Source organism: Myxine glutinosa, chromosome 4 (assembly GCF_964187855.1).
Source record: "Myxine glutinosa chromosome 4, kmMyxGlut1.1, whole genome shotgun sequence".
Lineage (NCBI taxonomy): Eukaryota > Metazoa > Chordata > Myxini > Myxiniformes > Myxinidae > Myxine > Myxine glutinosa.
In genome coordinates, this window is record NC_136264.1 from 188,662,871 (window position 1) to 188,686,847 (window position 23,977).

Sequence of the window (23,977 nt, forward strand, 5' to 3'; positions counted from 1 at the left end):
AAAACACGGTCGCATGAAGGTGAAAAACCGTAATCGCTTTTCGCCCTGAATTACGTGAAAACGTGTGACGGGATGGAACATCACGTGATCGCTCTGAGCGAATCAGCGAGCTGCTCGCACTGGCTGAGATTAGCGGGTACTTCGCTGAAATGCGCTGAGATAAATATGAATAAAAAATATGGATCTCGTCAAATATGGTCTCAGCCATGTTCATCCCAGGCTCAATGGCCATGTCTATGCCAAATATCAAGCACGTGAGCCTCTCCGTTTCGGAGTCTATCGGTAACATTACACACACACACACGCACACACAAACGGTGTTTTATATATACTAGGGCGTACACTGATATAGATAGATATAGATATATAGATATATAATAGATAGATAGATAGATTTCATAGATATATATAGATAGATAGATAGATAGATAGATAGATATATATATATATATATATATATATATATATATATATATATATATATATTATATATATATATATATATATATATATATAATCGTTAGATTAAATAAGACGCGGACGTAGCTTCAGGACGTCGATCTTTAATTGTCGACCAAGCTTTCGACCAACAAAGGTCTTCTTCTGAGTCAGCCCCAAGTTCAACGGAATACCCTTGGGGCTGACTCAGAAGAAGACCTTTGTTGGTCGAAAGCTTGGTCGACAATTAAAGATCGACGTCCTGAAGCTACGTCCGCGTCTTATTTAATCTAACGATTATATATTCAATACAAATGAGACGCCCTGCTCGTACTTTGGAGTTTCTACTATTTCTTACAGTTATATATATATATATATATATATATATATATATATATATATATATATATATATATATATATATATATATATATATATATAGATAGATAGATAGATATAGATATAGATAGATAGATAGATAGATAGATAGATAGATTTCATGATAGATATAGAATAGATAGATATAGATAGATTTAATGAACTGTAATAGTATTCAGTACACTTAAACATCAGGTGGGACAGGAGGAGGGGGGGAGGGTGGTGAGGAGGAGGGAGATGGCGAGGGGGGGGGGGGGTGGTGTTGAACCAGAGATCGGCTCGTTACGGCTGGATGAAAGGGGCAAAAAAGTTTAAGAACCACTGGTTTTTGAAAGAAAATGACGGGATATTGTAATCTGCTCCGTCTGTCTGTCTGTCTGTCTGCCTGCCCGTTAACGGTTGGGCAAAAATTCACCAAAATTAGTAGTTATGATCACCACATGGCAAGAAGGTGCAAGAGCAGTGTCGTTTTTTGACCCATCCCTGGGATGGGGTCAAAAAGGTCAAATACCAGAAAATGCAATTATGAGTACATTTTTAAACGTTTTGATGAAATCAACCAACCAACCAACCAACCAACCATTTTGTCCATGCAATCAACAATGGGACACGCATTAAATAGGGAACGATTTTTTTGGATTACATCCCTGGTTCATGCCCCAGAGAGTGGGGACTTGGGGTCACAAGGGTCAAAATTGGAAAATATTTTCAACCCAAAATTTGATATTGGGTCATTTTTGGTGGAACGTTTTGCCATTTTCAAATTTCCATTAGATGCGAAGCATGGGGATTTGCAATGGTGCACCATCGCTCTAGCCTTGCATTGTTGCAGATCAACAACCGATGTACTTGAGCGTTTGATATAATGAGTTATTTCACATTTTCTTTGGTAATATTCCATCGCATTATGCTCTTTGAGATTATACTTCATTTTCGAAGCTGTTTCTGCATTGTGTTGCTTGGTATCTTATAATTGCATTTTGTGTTTTACGTACGCATAACCACGTTAGTTTTGGCTTTCATGGTTTACCTTTAAACATACGCAAGTACCAATTGCTTCAGTTTATGTTACAATTAGTGCGGCCTGGAATACGATATCAGCATGTTAGCCACGGCATTCATTTGTAGGCTGGATCGACACGTTAGCAACCTTGGTCAATACAGGTGCTAGCCTAAGTGGTGAAGCACCCACTGCACGACATATGCCCAAATTGATAATGTATTAATTAAAAGTTAATGTCGCACGTTCTTTCAAACAAACTTGGTTCATATATTCCAACGAGGCTTTTTTTTTTTAATTTCTAAAGGATCTAAGACTCATGGAAGAGGTAGAGCACACATTAAAGATTGCACATCACACACATAAACACACACACATAAACACACACACATAAACACACACACATAAACGCACACACACACGCACACACACACATGTAGGTGGATACTTTAAGATCTAGGAGGGCTCCATTCCACTTCCTGAAACGTGCATATGGAGATGTCGACCAACGATCCACAAAACACCAGACTTGACTTCAGACAAACAGCCACTGAGCTTGAGGGAAGTGACATGACTTCACAGGGCAGTCTGGGTAAAGGCAACACCATTTTTAGGACATTGCCTTTCTCTCAGCAATCAGTGGAACTACTAAGGAGGAATTCCCTCCTCCCCATGAATGCCAACATATGGTCACGTGAAAAGGGGGGAGGTGAGGGGGTGGGGGTGGGGGTTGGGTTAAGAGTTATGTTAGACCGTGTAAGTGTAGTATGGTCCGTGTGTTTTGAGTAGCTGTTAGATTGACATGTAACAGGGACATGTCAGGTTAAGTTGTTTGTTACACGTGACGCTGAGGAGGCAGCGTACGTAATTTATAGAGAGGGTATACCTTATTATATGTGGGCATAAACACCTCATGGGGTGGGTGGGGCTAGTAGGTGAGAAAGTCTCATGAGAGACTACGAGAACTTCTCATTTGTCTGGCCATCACAATCTGTCTGGTCAGTGTGTGTCAGCCGTGGTGGCATCATGTGCTCTGGAGACAGAGGTGCCATCTTCAAGTTATTTTTTATAGGCTCCTCCCCCATGGGCGGGACGGCCAGAATGGAGAACTGGAGAGAGAACACACGTGAAGAGGAGATCGTGAGAGAGCTTGCTTGAGGAAGGAGGACAATGAGAGACCTGGTTACAAAGAAAAATTTCGAAAATGCCCCAAACTTCGTTGCCGCGAAGGGTGCACTAACCGGAAGTTACGTAGTTCCGCGGGCGCCTATTGAACTTTTTCGCAATTTTTAATGCATACTTCCGCCTCCGCAAGATGGCGGCCTCCATGGAGCGATTTGGTGCGTCAAAGCTTCGAAATTCTCAAAGGATCTAGCAAAATCTGGCTTTTCAACATAACATTGTGAATCAAAAAAAGATGGGTGAAACAAACTCCTATTGAACTTTTTCGCAATTGTTTATGCATACTTCCGCATCCGCAAGATGGCAGCCTCCATGGAGCGATTTGGTGCCTCAAAGCTTCAAAATTCTCAAAGGATCCAGCAAAATCTGGCTTTTCAACATAAGATTGTGAATCAAAAAAAGATGGGTGAAACAAACTCCGATTGAACTTTTTCGCAATAATTGTTTATGTATACTTCCGCATCCGCAAGATGGCGGCCTCCATGGAGCGATTTGGTGCGTCAAAGCTTCGAAATTCCCAAAGGATCCTGCAAAATCTGGCTTTTCAACATAAGATTGTGAATCAAAAAAAGACGGGTGAAACAAACTCCTATTGAACTTTTTCGCAATTGTTTATGCATACTTCCGCATCCGCAAGATGGCGGCATCCATGGTGCGATTTGGTGCGTCAAAGCTTCGAAATTCTCAAAGGATCCTGCAAAATCTGGCTTTTCAACATAAGATTGTGAATCAAAAAAAGACGGGTGAAACAAACTCCTATTGAACTTTTTCGCAATTGTTTATGCATACTTCCGCATCTGCAAGCTGGCAGCCTCCATGGAGCGATTTGGTGCGTCAAAGCTTCGAAATTCTCAAAGGATCCTGCAAAATCTGGCTTTTCAACATAAGATTGTGAATCACGCCTCCTCCCCCCAGGCCCTCTCCCTCCCGCGCTTCTCCATGCTCTCAGTTGTTGTGTTTGTGTGCTTCCCCTCCTCTCCCCATCTTGTCTTCCGCTCCCTCTTTTTGTATGTTTTGTTTGTCTGGTTGATTTGTTTGTGAAATAAGTGTTAGCTCTTTTACGAGCCTCGATTCAGTATACAAAAAAAAAAAAAAAAAAAAAAAAAAAAAAGACGGGTGAAACAAACTCCTATTGAACTTTTTCGCAATTGTTTATGCATACTTCCGCATCCGCAAGATGGCGGCCTCCAAGGAGCGATTTGGTGCGTCAAAGCTTCGAAATTCTCAAAGGATCCTGAAAAATCTGGCTTTTCAACATAAGATTGTGAATCAAAAAAAGACCGGTGAAACAAACTCCTATTGAACTTTTTCGCAATTGTTTATGCATACTTCTGCATCCGCAAGATGGCGGCCTCCATCGAGCGATTTGGTGCGTCAAAGCTTCGAAATTCTCAAAGGATCCAGCAACATCTGGCTTTTCAACATAATACGTATGCGTTCATTCACAACACCGGCTTCGCTGGCGAAAATAAATAATAAAAGATCATTCAGCCAATCTCACAAGTCTAACTCGGCGTTGAGGTTCCTGTTTTAACGGGAACTTCAGACGTGACAATATTGTTGTTTGTCCGCGCTTTATCCTGTAAATTCTGAGCTTTAAGAAAGGAAGCAGCAGGCACAATATTTAAAGTCTTTTGCATGACTCGGCCAAGGTTGTAATTAAACTGCCGATCTCCCAGACTCAGAGGACGCCCCAACCATTATAACCGGGGATATCCTGGCCTACGCACCCGGGCCTGCACACGTCCTCATGCATCATATTGAGCACACTCTTCCAAATAGGTAAATTTAGCTTTCTACATACAGTACATGGAAGTCAGTGTGTTTTCTTTTTTAAAACACACACACACACACACACACACACACACACACACACACACACACACACACACACACACACACACACACACACACACACACACACACACACACACACACACACACACACACACACAGCATTTTTATTTGGGCTGATAGGACGGCCGACAGATATGCACAATCACCTCTAAGCTGTCTAGTCAGTGTTTGAATCTCGACCCAGCTATAAACTGCCATCCTGGTGTTTCAAAGGTAGGGCGAATCATCAGTGTGTGCCGTCCCTTGGATGGACCTTGAATTGGGCGTCCTAATTGCTGGCATTATTGGTCAACATTAAAGATCCCTACGTTGTAAAATCCGTCCGTTGTAAAATTAGGCGAGCTATCGCCGGCCCCATGACCAAATTCAAAATTCTTGCCCTAACCTTAGTCAAACGTAAGGCTTGGGTAGCCGGTTCGTGAATTACTTGGGCGAAAAGCTCCCCCGTGGAACAGCACAATCTACGAGATGTTTTGGGATACAAGAATGTGGGAATAATTGTGGCCGTTAAAGAAGAAGACGAGACCTTTTTATTTAGGGAATTTTGTATTAATCTACAAATGATAAATATTTAAAATACTGTAGAAAAAAATGATGCCCAAGAGTTAGCATTGCTTTGTATATTTTACTTATTTCTTTAATAAATGTCATAGGTTCGTTGTCATATATATAAATGTCATATATAGGACTTCCGTTTCCGGTCTTGCTGGCGAGGGTTCGTTTATTCTCAGCTCTCCATGCTATCCATCGAAATCGAAGTTAAGTAATTGTTCCCATTTGTATTTTCGTTATAACTATTTATTTTATGGTGTATATATTGTCTCCCGACGAAGATTTTCGGTGCAAATCTTTCATACCTGTATTGAAAATCGTGTTAATTCGGGTCGTGTTTTGAGGCCTTGTAGTTGTACAGTGAACACTGTACAACCTTGAGGCTTTGTTTTTCTCTCAGCGGTCCGTGTTTTTGTGATCCAATAACTTTCGTTCTCTGTTTTCCCAATCTTTTCACCCCATAGCCCTCTTCCTTGTGTAAATCACAACTCAAAAAAATCAAAAAAAAAAACATTTCCTTCTCTGTTCTCATTCGTTTATTCATTCTTATTCGTTCGTTCGTTCGTTCTTCGACCACGTGTTTCTCCCCCATTTCCCCAGATAGATTGTCAAATTTCAACTCGTTATTTTATCGTCCATGCGTTATTGTTTTGATTATAGTTACTTTTGGTTTGAATTTCCTGTAACTTGTAATTATTTAATCGTGTTCTGCTCCTCGTGTGCGGCCTTGTAGTTGTACCCCCGTCGGTGTTTGTTATCTTAATCGTGTTTTGCTTGGCTCTTAGTTTTTTTCCCTTCTACCCCGAACATAATACTCTGTCTAACGTTCTAAATCCCCACCCCCCCCCCCACCCCACCCCCAAAAACCAAACAAACAAAAAAAAAACCAAAAACATTTATTTTCCTTTCTCCACGTGTACTGTTGACTCATCCTGTATTTTCTGTCCAGGTGTGCTGTTCGCCCCGCCCCCATTAACTCCTTGCCATCCACCGTTTGCCCTTCACGTGACTCGTGGTGGTCCCTCTCGGCTCTCCCCCCGTTGGTATTTTTTGTGCACATAAGATTGTTCACGGTTCTGTTTAAATATTATTTAAATATGTATAACCTTTCCCCTTCAGTGTTTTACTCAGTGGTATTTTACAACACAATGTTTTTCTTCCTATTTAAAAGGCTTTTCTCAATTTCCTCTCCAACTCATTCCACCTCAAAAAAAAGAAATTCAATATCTTATACGTCTCCCTCACTACATGGTCTAAATTCACATTCATTCCATCCCTCCTCCATCATTCTGAACCGGATTGCTAACTTGAAAATCACAACAAACCCAATTTGTTTTCAATGTTCGTCTTTCATTAATCATCCACTTTCTAAACTCCCCTCTTGCCCCTCCCATCCAAATCCCTCCTCTTGCACCTACACTCCTAAACTCCCCCCTTGCCCCGCCACTCTTAAACTCCCCCCCCTACCCCTCCACTCCTGAACTCCCCCCTTGCCCTTCCACTCCTGAACTCCCCCCTTGCCCTTCCCCTCCTAAACTCCCCCCTCCTTCCTCCCCTTCAAAACTCCCCCCCAACCCCTCCCATTCAAATCTCCCCCCATACCATTCCTCTCCAATTCTCCCTCCTCCCCCCTCCTCCTCAAAGCTGCCTCCTCCCCACTTCGTCTCCCTTCTATCTCATACCTCCACCCCCCCCCAACCTTCTTCTTTCCTCTGCCCCCCCTCAAACAACCCCTCTCTGTGCCTCATCCCTTCACCATCAAACCTTTCATCCTCCTCATCCTTCCCTTTCTTGGAACTCTTCTGCAATCGCTGACACACTAACAACTGCTCTCCCTACCTCCCCCTCTCATCCTTCATCTTACCCTACTCCTCCCCTCCCCTGTCCTGTACCCGATGCTCCCCCTCTCTCTTCATTAACGGTATGGACCTCAAACATCCGGGGCCTTCGCTCAAACCTGACTGATCTCTCCATACAGGTTGCTTCTGACAATCCAGACTTGATCTGCTTAACAGAGACTTTCCTCCTTCAAGATGTCTCTGATTCCTTCATATCTCTTCCTGGTTACTCCCTCCTCCGGTATGATAGACCTGAGCCTCGGCCTGGTGGTGGGGTGGCTATCTTTATCAAAAACTCTCTTCCTCACTCTCCTTGCACTGCCCTCTCTCCTCCTCACCCCCAGGAGTACCTCTGGCTACGGCTTCCTCTCCGCTCCCACCTTTTGTTCATATGTGTTCTGTACCGTCCCCCAAACAGTGATGACTCCATCTACATTTCACTGTCTGACAACATGGACCAACTTCTATCCACTCATCCCAACTCTCTCTTCCTCATATGTGGTGACTTCAATTGTCATCATGCCACCTGGTTGGGTGTGGGTTCCTCTCTCACCAGTCATGGCACCTCAGCAAAGGACTTCTGTGACTCACTGGGATTGACACAATCTGTCAATTTCCCGACCCGGATCTCAGCCAATGGAGTATCTTCTCTTCTAGACTTGGTTATGACTAACTTCCCTGCTAATGTCTGCTGCTCTTCTTCTGCTCCAATCGGTTCTTCTGATCATGTGCTTGTCAAAGTGGACATCTCTCTGGCCATTCTCAGAGAGCCTCCTCAGCGTCGACGAGTCTGGCATTTCACTCAGGCCGACTGGGACGGTCTTCAAGCAGCCATCAATCGTCTGGATTGGTCTCCCATCTCCACTGCCTCTGACATCAATTCTTCCTGGGAATTCTTCCAAAGCAAACTGATCTCTCTCATGCACAGATTTATCCCATCTCGCCTTCAGTTGTCTTACCCTTCCTCCCGTCCATGGTACACTGAATCTTGTGGTGAGGCAGTTGCCCTGAAACAACTTGCCTTTGCCTCTTGGAAGGCTAATCCAACTGAAGGAAATCTCAGTTCCTTCCACCAAGCTCGGAACAAGTGTGTGTCTACCCTCAGGAGTGCCAGGAAGCACTATCTCTCCTCACTCAAGAATGAACTCTCAAACCTGTCTCCTTCCTCCAAATCCTGGTGGCGTCTGGTCAAATCCGTTTCTGGTGTTTGTTCCCCCTCCATCCCCTCCCTTACCTCAAATGGCCACACAGTTGACATCGCACGTGACAAAACCGAATGCCTCAACTCTGTGTTTGCCTCAAAATCCTTAGTCCCAAACCCATCTCTCTCTGTTCCCACCTTTCCCAGTCGAACCAAACTGCTCCTGGACTCTGTGACCTCTCCTGACAAGGTGGAGGAGTTTTTGTCAAACCTCGACTCTGATTCTGCAACTGGACCAGATGGCATCAGCCCACGGGTCCTAAAATCCTGCTCTGCCGCTCTATCTCACCCTCTCTCTGTTCTTTTCACCCTATCTTTTGCTCAAGGTCATCTGCCAGCATCCTGGAAATCAGCAAACATTACCGCTTTACACAAAAAAGGTGCAAAAACAGATCCTTGCAACTACAGACCAATCAGCCTGCTCCCAATTATCAGCAAAGTCATGGAATCCATCATTGCTTCGGATATGAAATCTTTCCTCTTCTCCAATGGCTTGATCTCTGATCATCAATTTGGTTTCAGACCAGGTCACTCTACTCTGGACATGCTGCTTCTGCTGTCTCAACAATGGATGGAGGTCCTCAATGCCAAACAGGAAATCAGAGCTGTCTCCCTTGACATATCACGTGCCTTCGATACGGTCTGGCACCCAGCTCTGCTCACCAACTCTCCTCCTATGGTATCCATGGAAATCTCCATGCATGGCTTGCGGACTTCCTCTCTGGTCGTAGTCAACGTGTGGCCCTGAATGGATTTCTCTCATCTCCCCTTCCCGTTCAGGCTGGAGTTCCCCAAGGCAGTGTGCTGGGCCCTGTGCTTTTTCTGGTCTTTATCAATGATCTCTCCGACTCTCTAGAAAATCCTCTGTATCTCTTTGCTGATGACTCCACTCTCTGCCGCTCCATTCCTCTTCCCTCAGATCGGCAGTCTGCAGCCTCCTCACTCTCTGAAGACCTGGACAAAATCACAGACTGGTCAAACATGTGGAACATGTCTTTCAATCCTGACAAATCTCACACTCTTACTATGTCTCTCCGAAAAGATCGACTGGACAACCCTCCCATCTACTTTCTCAACAATCCTCTCCAAGAAGTTCTGTCGCTCAAGCTTTTGGGTCTCACCATCTGCCATGATCTTTCTTGGGAAAACCACATTTCCAAGCTGGCCTCCAAAGCCAGTCGCCGACTGGGCATCCTCCATCGTGCGAAGTCCTTCCTAGGCACACCTGAGCTCCTCACCACATACAAGGCTTTCATCCGCAGCTCAATGGAATACTGTTCTCCCCTATGGGCTGGTGCTCCTGCCTCACAACTGGCTCGGCTTCACGCTGTTGAATCCAAAGCTTTCAGAATCATTGGAATCTCCCGCGATGAAGCTATCTCTGAGGGCCTTTCACTCACTCACCGCAGGCAGGTAGGTGGTCTTTGTCTTCTACCGACTCCTCTCCGGCCTTGCTCCCCCAGCTCTCTCTGTGCTCTGTCCCCCAAATATTCCTACAGGTCGCACAAGATCTGCCAGCCACCCTCTGATGGTTAAACTGCCGAAATCTCGGCTCTCTGCTCACCTTCACTCTTTCATTCCTCTTTTCTCCCACCTCTGGAACAAACTCCCACACTCACTTCAATCACACTCCTCCCTCCAGGTCTTCAAAACAGCTGTTCACCACCATCTGGAGGGGATGTAAGGTGGGGCTTAATTGACTTCCGCTTCCGGTCCGGTCTGGAGAGGACGCTGGCGTTACTTGTTCGCCGCTTCTCCGACTGGGCCATTGTACATAGTTTGCTTTTCTGGTGGTCGTGGCGGATTTTTGACCGTTGGGTCTGCCCTCTGCTCGGTCCCGGCTCTGCTCCTGGCTTCGCCTGCCCGGCTCCTCCACTGTTTCCTCAGGCCCGCTCCCGTTGTTTGCGGCGGTGGCTGTTTGCCGCTGTGGTCTTGATTAGCGGCTGCAGTCGTTTGCCGCTGCGTTTGCCGCTTTGCCTCCTCGACCTTGGCCTCGTACTCGTCCCTTCGCTCCTGCCTGGCATGGCTCTGAGGTACTCCGCCGCAAGGCTTCTTCTGCTCAATACCCGCTCCACCCCATCATGCATCTCTGCCATCAAATCAAATGGACTCCTCCGACGACCCAGGTACATTCACCGTGGCTCCGGTCGTAAGTTTGTTTATTTGCAATCAGGTCACTCCATCCCCGTCCTCTGGTCGGCTCAGCGCACTCTCACTCTTCGTCCCAGCGCACCTGGTCACAGCAACGCACACGATCGCACCTCCTGCCTACGAACCCTGGCTAAATCACCTGAATTCATCCCTGCTGTTCAAAACAACATCAAGCTCACCCTGTTCAACACCCGGTCCCTCAACAACAAATGCCTCATCCTGAACGAATACATCCTGGATAACAAACTGGACTTTCTCTGTCTCACCGAAACCTGGCAACAACCTCTGGACTACTACACACTTAACCTCACCACACCCAATGGATATTCCTACATCAATAAACCACGCTCGGAGGGCCGAGGTGGTGGAATTGCCGTTATCCACCGTCAAGACATCAAGACCAACCTCATCTCCATCTCATCTGCTCCATCATTTGAACACCTGGCTTTAAAACTCTCTGGTCGCACGCAGTCAGTCATGGCTGTCGTCTACCGCCCTCCCAAACCACACCCATCATTCCTGTCTGACTTCTCCTACTTTCTGACCCAGCTATGTTCCCTCTCCCCCTCAATCCTCCTCCTTGGTGATTTCAATATCCACATGGACTCCACTGACTCCACAATAACCACTGACTTCACTGATTTACTCACCTGCTTTAACCTCACTCAACATGTCGACTTTCCTACCCATATCCGTGGTCACATTTTGGACCTTGTCTGCTCCACTGGATTAAATTTGCACCATCTCTATGGCTCTGACCTCACCCTCTCTGACCACTTAGCCATCACTCTGACCATCAACATCCCCGCCCCAACACCAAGGCATTATCGCACAATCAACTTCCGTAAGCTAAACGCTCTTTCACCTACCTCATTCTCATCCACCCTCTCTGAAAAAATGTCCACTTCTCCCTTCATTGACCTCCACACCCCTTCTGACCTCACTGACTACTACAACCACACTCTCTCCTCCTGCCTTGACCAGCTTGCGCCTGTAAAAACCAAAACAGTTTCTTTCACCCATTCTGCTCCCTGGTTTACCCCTGAACTCCACCTGATGAAAACTCGTGCTCGCCAACTTGAAAGACTCCGCAATAAAACGGGTCTCTCAGTTCACTCCCAAGCCTACAAGGACCACCTACAACACTACAAAGATGCCCTCTCCCGCGCCCGCTCTGCCTACTACTCTCAAATTATCCACTCTGGCTCCGGAAACCCAAAAGCACTCTTCTCGACAATAAACAAACTCCTCCGCCCCCTGAACACCACCACCCAGTCATTCACAGTAGACAACTGCATCTCCTTCCTCTCTTTCTTCCAACGCAAAATTGACAACATCTACAACAGCTTGACCACCGCCGCACCCGCTCCCCCTCCAACCACCTGCCCCCCCTTGTCCTGCCATCCCCTGTCTCGGTTCTCCCCAATCTCCCCTACTGACCTCTCTGAACTCCTCATAGGAATGAAAACTGCCACCTGCACTCTTGACCCCATCCCCTCCAGCTTTGTCAAAGCCTCCCTCCCTGCTCTCTCTCCACTTATCATTGCAACAATAAACTCCTCCCTGTCTACAGGCATCGTCCCACCTTCCCTCAAAATTGCTGCTGTTACCCCCATTCTAAAAAAACCTGGTCTAAACCCTGACACCCTAAACAACTTCAGACCCATCTCCAACCTACCCTTTCTGTCAAAAGTTTTGGAACGCGCTGTAGCCACTCAACTCAAACATCATCTCTCTGCCAATAACCTGTATGAAACATTCCAATCCGGATTCCGGTCCAACCACAGTACTGAAACTGCTCTCCTCAAAATCACCAATGACCTTCTCCTCTCCTCTGACGCTGGCAACCTCAACATTCTCGTCCTCCTCGACCTCAGCGCTGCCTTTGACACCATCGATCACACGATCCTCCTCACCCGACTTGAATCCACCTTTAACGTTACCGGCACTGCCCTCTCTTGGATTAAATCATACCTCTATGACAGATGCCAGTTCATCTCCATCAATAACTGCAAATCCCCCACTGCTCCCCTCCCCCAAGGTGTCCCCCAAGGTTCAGTTCTTGGCCCCCTCCTCTTCATCCTTTACCTGTCCCCGCTCGGTCACTTAATCCGCCGTCATGGTCTCCAATTCCACTGCTTCGCCGATGACATCCAGCTTTTCATCTCCACCAAGTTCGTCTCCACCGACACCCACTCTATCCTGACAAACTGCATCACTGAAATAAAATCCTGGCTTCAAATCAACTTCCTCAAGCTTAACTGTGATAAATCTGAAATAATCATCATTGGCCCAAAAACGCTCACAAAATCCACCCATAACTTTGCCCTCAACATCGACGGTATCCCAGTATCCACCTCCCCTCACATCCGGAATCTTGGCGTCATCTTTGACCAAACCCTTTCCTTCGACAAATATACTAAACAGATCACAAAGTCAGCCTTCTTTCACCTGAAAAACATTGCCCGTCTCCGCTCATCCCTCTCCTCCACGGCTGCAGAAACCCTCATCCACGCCTTCATCACCTCCCGTCTGGACTACTGCAATGGCCTCCTCTATGGTTCACCCTCAAAAATCACCAATAAACTCCAATACATTCAGAACTCCGCTGCCCGTCTACTCACCCATTCCCGGACCCGTGACCACATCACCCCCGTCCTTTACAAGCTTCACTGGCTCCCCATCCCCCAGAGAATCCAGTACAAAATCCTCCTCTTGACATACAAAGCCCTCCATAACCTGGCCCCATCCTACCTGGCTGACCTCCTCTCCAGACACACTCCCACCCACAACCTCCGCTCTGCTGGTACAAGCCTCCTGACCCCCTCCATCCGGACCAAATTCAGATCCTGGGGGGACAGGGCCTTCTCCATCGCTGCGCCCACCCTCTGGAACTCACTACCTCACACCATCAGAGACTCCTCCTCACTCACCACATTCAAAACATCACTAAAGACCCACCTGTTCAACACTGCATTCAACATTCAACCCACAGCATTTAACCCCTGACTATCTCTTCTCCTTCTCCCTCCTTTTGCTTTAAATATTTCCCTATTGATTCTTGTCTTTTTTGAAATTGTTGTTTTCATGTATTGTTATGCATTATGTTTGCCACTCTGTCAAAGCGCCTTTGGGCTTCTGGAAAAGCGCTATACAAAATAAATGAATTATTATTATTATTATCTCTTATCTTCCCCCATCCAAAACCTTGATCTTTTCTACCCCCACTAATTCACCCCAGATCCACCTTGTTTGAAATTCCAACTTCTTTCCTGGAAGTCTTGGCAGTGTCCATATGTTTTATACCTCTCCCACCCCTCCCCCCTTCCCATGCCTCCCCCCCAAAGCCCTCTCCCTCCCACAGTTCTCTCGAAGTCTCCATGTCTCTCGGTCCCTGCTCAAATGTTCTGTTTGTGTCCTTCCCCCTCTCTCCCCATCTTGTCTACCGCTCCCGAGGTTATTTGTTTTGTGTGTCTGTTTGTCTTTCTGTGTGATTAATGTTCGCTCTTTCACGAGCCTCGATCTTGTATACAAAAAAAAAAAAAAAAAAAAAAAAAAAAAATAGCATAAGCGTGATGTAATTCATTGTAATATTAGACATGTATTGCATTGGATAAATAGATAGATGACGTCTACCAATACTGGTGTTTGTGTCTAAACATCCCCATTCCTGTTAGCCTATGTTTAATGCTCTAATTTTTGTGAATCTGCTTAAATGTTATTTTAAGAGTTCTGGCAGGCCATCAAGTGCCAGTTGAGGTGCGGAAATTGCTTTGCTCCTGCTTGAGAGAGAAAGGGGAGGACTGTCCAAGTGACAAGTTGGAGGGGCGGTCTTCTGCCAATCAAATGGGGCCTCGTCCAATAGTGAGTGGAAGGAAAGGGGCGTGGCACATCATGGCTGATGCACGGAGCCAAGGCCATAAAAGGAGGAGTGATGGCAGAAATGGGGGGAGATACCCGGAATCGGCTGAGTCAGAAGCTGTGTTGTGTGTTGCTCTGATCCAGCTAGAGCCACACCACACCAGGGTCATGCCCTCTCCTCTCACAGGACACAGAGTGAGGGAACACAGCATCCGTTCGTCCCTGCAGAACAGCCAAGACCTGTCTTCAATCACCTGAGGTGTCCCACCAGGCATCACACGTTATTCCTCTGTCTCACAACTTCCTGCTGTCTACTTTATCATGGAGTGCTTGCTGGGCCCTAAGGCAGAGATAATTAAGGCCCCAACTCATTTGTCGTTGGTACCATAGGCACTTATGAATGGTAGTCGGTAAGGGGTTTATTGTTTGCCATTACAATTGTTTGTTTCTTTTGTATTCCCGCTCTCCTCCCCCCCCCCCCCCCCCCCCCGGGCGGGGTACCATAATTTGCAATTAAATATACCTGGTCTTGGGGTGAATTTGGCACTTAGTAGTCATTCATTTATTAATTGAAGAAAGCCCGTTGTGTCATTTGGCAACGGCTACTGGTGCTGTATGTCAAGATCATACTGTGCACCTCTCAGCTTCACTCAGCCCAATTAGATGTGAGTCGTACAGTACCAATTAACATAGGGCTTGGATGGTTCGACGGTTTCACGGTTAAGGCATCGGAAGTGAAAGGCCCATAATCCGGTCCGTGACCGCAGACTCAGCTGACCGTTATGGTCACTTTGAGCTGACTCACTGAACTCCTGTCGAGCAACTGGAACAACCTACACAACTAGAACAATATACTGTAATTTATCAGCAAGTACTCAATTTAGTTTTCACAGCATTCAGGTTGTATAACCCCAAAGACGCATGCGTGCGCTCATCCTACGAGTACGTAAAGTCAACACCAATCCATGATTTCTTAGCGAGTTTGAGCGAAGTCATGCCGTACAGCCGCACAGCTCAATCGTGAGTCACAGATGGCAAAATCTAGCTCCAAACGCTTGAGGCAGCCTCACAGACATTGTCCTGAAGAGATCCACCACATGGCAATCACAGTGCCTTAGGCCTCCCACAAAACACCTGCACTACCAATACTTTAAGAATGTTAGCACCCAGCTCCAGAAATCCCGCCGTCGCCCACCACTCTGCTTAGGTTGTGGTTATGAGCTGTGCCTTTTCCCTTAAAACTAGATCAAAACAAAATACATGCGGCGTTTATAGAACAATCAAAATACCAAAATAAACCAGAGTAGTGAATGATCATGGCTATACCACGATCCCTATTAATATGATGATCTACCCCCAACGTTTACCCTCATCGTATGTATTCTTCATCATCAGTTATCTGTCAACAGCAGGCCCAAGTATTACCCCTTGAGGATCACAATGCTTTCAAAGCTGCTGTACTTCCTGGGCTATTAAATAAACCTCATTAGCTATTGCCTTTCCAGTCTGATTTGAACTGACAATCACCAGATTATATTAAAGGAGCTCAAACACTTTTGCCATTGCAGAACCCCTCATGGAAGACAAAGCTCATAAAATGGCAGATTCATAATGCTACAGACCATTGCCTTAAAGGTTTAAATTTTTTTGTTTTGTATATATTTTTACCTGCGATGTGTCACAGGTTGACAAGAGCTCCGCATGGTAGTTGTGGTTCATGTTGGAGATCGATTTTTGATATGTGCACCCATTGGTCAGAGAGCTGCTGAACACCACCCACCATGCCACCCAGACAAAATAATGTCCGCCATATTGGTTTTCTGGTGAACCTAAGACATCAGGCCTGGAGACCTCTGTGGATTACATACTGCCTGGGTTTGTTGTCTCAGATTTCTATTGGTTTTGGTTTGGGTCGAGTGTTACTCATGATGAGGGACCTCAAGAAATATAATCATTATGTGGAATAAAATTATTCGTAAGGTTTAATCAAGAAGAGTTGAGTGGACAGAGGCGGCAAAAAAAAAAAATACCATTTGTGTCGCAGGTTGTGAGGACGGTGCGGTCATACTTATAGCATACAGGGTGTAGGCTCTTGGATGAGCCAGGTGAAAGAGGGTAGAAAGCAATGCACCAACAGTGGGGTAGAGGGACAAGATGTAGCTATAACAAGCAAGGGAGTGGACAAATCGTGGAGAGAGAGAGGGAAAGAAAGGGATAAAAAGAGAGAAAGAGAGATGTCCGACACCGATATACACGTGGTTACATGGTTGGGAAACACATGATATCAATGCATGAGAAGCATGAGAAGACATGCATGAGACAATTGAGACATGCATGCATGAGAAGACATGGGAATGGACAGACGGGACAAAAAACTATGGAGGCAATAATCAACAACAGATAGAGGAAGAAACTCAGATTGTTTCGCATTGCTATCCTTAGCCATTTTTATTACCCTCACCTGAGGAGAGGGTATTGCATCTGAGTCCGTTTGTTTGTTACTTGGCAAAAAAATAAATAAATAAATTTGCAAGTATGTTGATCACTCCGATTTGTGTGTGTTTGTCTGTCCGCTCACTTATACTCGCCTACAGGACACAATTTTAAACCGATCTTCACGAAACTTTACCAAATGGTAGAGTTCATGGTCCGACAAAATCCTATATATTTTTGGGGTCAACATAGGCCAAAGGTCAACCACTTTTTAGAAAATTTCTAAAATCCTCAATTTTCATCCGATTGTCTTGAAATTTGAATAGGGTTTACATATCGGCTAACTGAATTCAACCATCAACTATTTTTTTTAGATCAGCGTAGACCAAAAGGTCAACGTAGGCCAAAGGTCAAGCACTTTTTTTTGAATTTCTAAAATCCTGAAATTTTCATCCAATTGACTTGAAATTTGAAGAGGATTTAGATATCAGCTAACTGAATTCAACCACCAACTATTTTTGAGATCAGCATCGTCCAAAAGGTCAACATAGGCCAAAGGTCAACAACAATTTCAAATTTCTAAAATCCTCAATTTTCATCCGATTCACTTGAAATTTGAATGGGATTTACATATCAGTACACTGAATTCAACCACCAACTATTTTTAAGATCACCATAGGTCAAAGGTCAACAACAATTTCAAATTTCTAAAACCCTCAATTTTCATCCGATTCACTTGAAATTTGAATGGGATTTACATATCTGTTAACTGAATTGAACCACCAATTATTGAAGAGGTCAAAAGGATGCTCTACTGAGCCATTCTGCTTTGTTCTCTTTTGCCAAGTGTCGCTCTATGAGCGATTTTTTTTTAATCTGTGTCTGTTTGTCCGCATATAATAAATATCATTTTCTCCGCAACCGTTGGTCCGATTGACAGGAACAACTCCAACTGTATATTTTTTAACGATAATTATGACGTCATAGGTCACATGGTATGGGCGCCATCTTGGAAAACTTGAAAAACTTTACACCTCTATATCTCCGAAAGCGTTGCATAGAAAAAATTGAGACATGGCTCATTGTAAAGAACTCTCCATGTGGAATAACATATGTGCATGATGATGTCATCAGTGCCTCCATTATAACGTCATAATTCGACAAGTACAAAACATCATCCGATCAAGATGAAATTTATTGAGCATCATCTAGGGATAAATTTGGCTAACCCCCGCTCTAGCAGGGAAAATGGCCTTAAAATGCATGTTCTGTTGTGTGTATCTAGGGATAAATTGGTGGAGAAAAAAATAATTATGACGCCATCGGTCACGTGGTTCGGCCGCCATATTTGTTTTAACACAAAAGCCTTCAAAACCACTGAAAACACGTCCTGGTGAGGGTCTGCAATCTCTGATTGCTCTTTCTAGTTTCATTATATTTTTATGCATGCAGAAATTGAGGCTAATGGAGGAGCTAAACGACATATGGGAGCAGGCTCACAGAGTGACTGAGAACCAAAGGGGAACAGTAGGAAAAGGATATCGCACATAAGTGAATGATTGGCAGAAAGGAGAGAGGTGCAAGGAGGAGGGGAGGGGTATAACAGAGTAGAGCTGGATGGCTATTGGAGAAAGGACGAGGTGATGATGGGTAACGATCTTGAACAACTGAAGGGAGATGCACGAGACAACAAATTGAGGGAAAAATAGTTATCTTGAAGAAGAAAGGAGCACATCTACACACAGAGAAAGCCTGGACTGTCACTGTAATCTTCAAATTTATCTCCCGCAAGGAATGACGAATCGACGTTGATGAAAATAATTGACAAAACAACACAATTCAAGTTGTGTACATTAATTCCAACCCAGAACATCCTTATAATTGTATTCACAATTTTCATTCACTTACTCTTTACAGACTCTAAACATCACAACTCTTGATTTTTCACAAGACTTTCTTACCAGAATGGTGCTTCTGAAGGGAAGGACTTGAAGGCTCTGGAGGAGTTTGCAGGTTTTCCTTCCAGATGCCACCACTTTGAGGAGTATGAGGCAATGTCACAGAGCCAGCATAAGGGAGAGGAAGTCCACAGCTTGCTGAACTCGTAGCATGACCAAAGTATTTCGGCTTGCTGGAAACCGGAGGTGGGGCCGGTGGCCTCAAGTCCAAGGAAACCCTTGTCGGTACCAATGGCCACTGATTTTTCTGTGTTGAAATTTGTGGTCGACACCATTCAGCTGGACCCGGAGAGGGTGGCCGGGAATTAATGGAAGGCAAGGGAAAGTATTCTGGATGTCCAAAGTCTGAGGCCTGGCTGTAGGTACGGCTTGGAGGCTTGCGCCCAAAGTCGTTGATTTGTAAGGAAGAAGAATTTGACACCTGGAGAGGCGACGATCGTTCAGACTCGCATGTGGAGAGTTTTTGATGCGATGATGTGGCACTGGTAGTGTTCTGCACAGATTGTTAAAAAAAAAAACCAATAGATTACTTATATTTATCGCACATTCTCATCGTCATGCATCCTTTGTCTGAGATCGTCAGATGGGGGTAAGTTTGAACACTTGTGACGAGGTCTGTCGTGAACACTTAATTTTCAGTTCTAAATTGAACACCAATACAGGTACGTATAGCATTTCACTGGATAGATATGTATTGGTTTTCATTCAGATGTTCAAAGAAAAAGGAAATAAATGAAGTCATTAGTCAAAAAAGCTAAAAGTCACCTCAGCATTCAAAGTCAACCCACCTGATGGTATTCATTTAATTCTATACCGTCTTCAGGTGAAATGTTTTCTGGAGGTAAACAAAAAAAAGAGCCCTCAAACATCAAAGAACGTTTCAAATAAAGTTGACTGTAAACCAGCCCATTCCAGTCCACAACAGGACGAAGGCCTCCCTCAACTGATGACGGTGGGTGTTTGGCGTACTTACCACGCTTGCCAAGTTTGGATTGGCAAGTGTGGATTGAAATAACTAAAATCATCCCAAGAAGCACTCGTCTCTAAGCTGTCTCACCAGGGTTCCAATCCCCACCAAGCTATAACCTGTCATCCGGGCGTTTCACGTGCAGGATGATCCATCAATGTGCATGCCATCCCTTGGATGAACATTAAATGGGAATCCCACCTGCCAGAATTCGGTGGTGGGCGTTAAAGATCCCCACTGTGTCCTTCATGAAGAGTAGGTGAGCTATCACCGGCACCACAAACATATTACAAATTCCTGCCCTAACCAGCAGAGGGCACTGCATCAGCGAGACAGCCACACCCTCAGCCAATGATGCTACCCCACAGTTTTGTGCTGCATAGGAATGAAGAACTCAAGAAGGAAAATAATGCTGCCACAGATTGTTATCGAAGAAAAGGCGACTTTTTCTCCATAAAATTGGAAAGACTGATGTCATAAAAGAGAATTTAGGGAGCCATGGGAAGTAAACCCACCACCATCACAGGTCGTCGAGCCTTCAATGAAATGGAACACCATGGAAAAATCAACTGCACAAAAGTTTTTCATCATTGAGGATAATGTACACTTTGCCATGGACAGTGAGACAGCCACGTATCTTGAGGCTGAAAAGTGGAGTACACATTCTTGAAGTATCACAGCTCAATCTAACGGATGTTTTGGGATGCAAATTAAGGAATTGACCGACAACGGCCATAACATTTCAAAGTGACAAGGGACACAACTGTGAGAGGAATTTGGAAGAATCCTGACCAAACATGTCAGCAGGCATCTATGGAAAAAAAACCACAGTAATAAATAGTATATTGTAAGGATCATCCATCTACATTTTATATACTTAAACCAGCAAACTGAGACCTGCGATGAGAATCCTCATAAAGAAACAAATATAATCACCTCAGAATGACCCTCAGGAATGTGAGTAGTGACATGGCGTCCTCGCTTCCCTGTAAAAAGCGTCGGTAAGATTAGGGTAGGCCTACGCATATAGACAGAATACAACATAGCCAACAAGGACATGAGATCAAAACAGAATCAACTAGAACGGCAATCAGTAGAGAGCATACCTCCACCTGGTTGGCCACATCACTCAATGGTGAAGAATCACTTAAAAAATTAAATAATTATCATATCCGAATCCATATTCAGATCTTCACAAAAATCGAATCGATTCTTTCTTGTCACACACAACCTGTCCAGCAAGTTTCGTACAAATCCGTCCATAACTTTTTGAGATATCCTGCTATGTATCGTTTTTGGCCCGATCTCCCAATGGTGAAGAATCACTTTAAAAATTCTAGTAGCCGGATCCGAATCAAAATCTAACAATTTCGTCCTTGTCACATACGCTACATCTCTGCCAAATTTCGTCCGAATCCATCCACAACTTTTTGAGATATTTTGTTCACAAACAAACAAACAAACAAACAAACAGACAGGGGTGAAAACATAACCTCCATCCACCTTTGGTGGCGGAGGTAACTAGAACGGCACTCTGTAGAGAGCATACCTCCGCCAGGCTAAACAGTTTACGTTTTGTCTCCCACTGATAGACCGGATATGGATCCAGACATGAACCAAAATCTAATCAGCTTGTTCTTGTCATCTAACCAACTCATTCTCCAAGTTTTGTCATAATCCGTCCACAACGTTTTGAAATGTTGTGCTATATATAGTTTTTGGCCCTATCTCTCAATTATGAAGATTACCGGTAAATAAAAAATTAAAAAACTATCGCATCCGGATATTCACCAAAATCAAACCAATTTGTTATTGTCACACAACCAACCTGTGTACCAAGTTTCATCCAAATCCATCCATAGCTTGAGATATCGTATCGTTTTGACCCTATCTGTGTGTGGTGAAGATTCGCTTAAAAATTCTCGTATCCAGATCCAGATCCAGATCCTCACCAAAATCTAACCAATTTGTCCTTGGCACACACTTGTCACTACCGAGGCACTCGGAAACATGGTGTTGGGATGATGAAGTTGGAAAGAGGATTGACGAGAAGAGGAAGAAGTTCAAGGAGTGGCAGAAGGCGAAGGGTATGGGGGCAGAAAAGGCAGCGCATGAAAGTTATAAGGCAACCAAGAAGGCTGCAAAGAAAGAGGGAGCAAAGGCGCAGGAGGCATGTAGGAAAATGTTCGGAGAACACTTGGATTCGGAAGAGGGTCAGAGAGCGGTATTCAGGATTGCAAAGCAGATAGCGAAAGAGAGGTGTGATGTGATGGGGGTGAGTTGCTTGAAGGATGAAGTGGGACAAATCGTTGTGGACCCAGATGGAATTAAAGGAAGATGGAAGAGATATATGGAAGTGCTGTTGAATGCAGAGAATGAATGGGATGGCAACATAGAGAGTAACCCAGTTTTAGGACCGGCAGAGAAGATCACTGAGAAGGAAGTTGAGGAAGCGATAAAAGCAATGAAGAGCAGAAAAGCGGGAGGGCCGACGGGAGTTGTGGGAGATATGTTGACGGCAGCGGGAAGTTGGGGTGTGAAGAGAATGACAGAGATCTGCAATCTGGTAGTGAAAGAAGGCCGCATTCCAGTGGTTTGGGAACTGAGTACCCTCGTCCCTCTATACAAGGGGAAAGGTGACCCACTGGACTGTGGCTCGTATAGAGCGATAGAGTTATTAGAGCATGGAATGAAGGTATTGGAAAGGGTGTTGGAGAGGAGGATAAGGAAGAAGGTGAAGATCGACGAAATGCAGTTTGGATTTATGCCAGGAAGAGGAACGACAGACGAGCTTTTTATGGTAAGGCAGTTGCAGGAGAAGTACATGGAGAAGAGGAAGAAGTTGTTTCTTGGGTTTGTTGATCTGGAGAAAGCATTCGATTGGGTTCCACACAAAGTAGTGACATGGGCATTGTGGAAGTTAGGAGTGGAGGAATGGTTGATCATAGTAGTGATGGCAATGTACGAGAGAGCGCACACAGCTGTAAGGACGAAGGACGGGGGAACAGTGGTGAGTTTGAGGTGAATGTGGGAGTACATCAGGGGTCGGTACTAAGTCCACGACTATTTGTAGCTGTGATGGAGGGAGATGCTGGCACGGAACGTAAAGGAGGGTTTACCGTGGTAGTTGTTGTATGCAGATGATCTGGTGTTGATTGGGGAGAGTATGGATGGACTCAAGGAGAAGATGAACAAGTGGAATTAATGTAAGGAGGCAAAAGTTCTGAACTGAAGGTGAATATCGGAAAGACGAAGGTGATGGCAAGTGGTAAAGCACGTGGTGAGGTGGAAAGAACTGGGAAGTGGCCGTGTGCAGGAAGGGTGTCAGAGTGAACTCCATTCAATGTACAATGTGCGCTGAGTGGGTTCATCAAAAATGTAGTGGTCTGAGAGGGTCATTAACCAGTGTGGCAGCTACATTCAAGTGTAAGGTGTGCACAGAGGCAGCTGCAGATGGAGGAAATGTTGAATTGGATCTTGTAGACGGCCTGAATCTGGAAGGTGTGAAAACATTTTGCGACTTCGGAGATATGCTGAATGGAGAAGGTGGATCAGACTCAGTGACGTTTGCTAGAGTGAGATGTGCATGGAAGAAGATTCGGGAACTGAGTGGCATGCTGATGAGGAGGGGAGTGTCGTTGAAGCTGAAGGGAAAGGTGTATGCTGCATGTGTGAGAAGTGTTATGATTTATGGGAGCGAGACATGGGTAATAAACATTGAGCAGCAACGAAGGCTGGAAAGGATGGAAATGCGAATGGTTCGGTGGATGTGTGGAGTATCGTTGAGAGAGAGGAGGACAAATGATGAATTGCGAAAGATGATGGGAATAGAGACTGTGATTGATGCTGTGAAGACAAACAGGTTGAGATTGTTTGGTCATGTGTTGAGGAAGGATGAAAGTGACTGGTTGAGAAGAGTGATGGAAATGAATGTAGAAGGAAGTAGAGGACGGGGCAGACCGAAAAAGACTTGGCTAAAGATGGTGGAAGAAGAAATGCGGGCAAGGGGCTTAACAAGGGGAGATGTAGAAAATAGGGCAAAATGGAGAAGATTGTCATGGGGCCCGCAAGGCTAACCCCCGCTCTCGGAGGGAAAATGGCCTTAAAATGCCTGTTGTGCACACCCAACCTGTCCACCAAATTTCGTCTGAATCCATCCGT

The 23,977-nt window shown here is 45.0% G+C and overlaps 1 protein-coding gene across 3 annotated transcripts in view; it reads right to left on the reverse strand.

Moving 5' to 3' along the window:
- The window catches only part of LOC137425575 (IQ motif and SEC7 domain-containing protein 1), a 201,371-nt gene that overhangs the window by 13,497 nt on the left and 163,897 nt on the right, over positions 1-23,977 (reverse strand). For all 3 annotated transcript variants that reach the window (XM_068114140.2, XM_068114142.2, XM_068114141.2), the window contains exons 12-13: positions 20,753-20,802; positions 18,853-19,342 (exon numbers count right to left, since the gene is read on the reverse strand). In XM_068114140.2, coding sequence (XP_067970241.2) covers positions 18,853-19,342; positions 20,753-20,802 — 540 coding nt within the window. The remainder of the gene's footprint in view (positions 1-18,852; positions 19,343-20,752; positions 20,803-23,977) is intronic.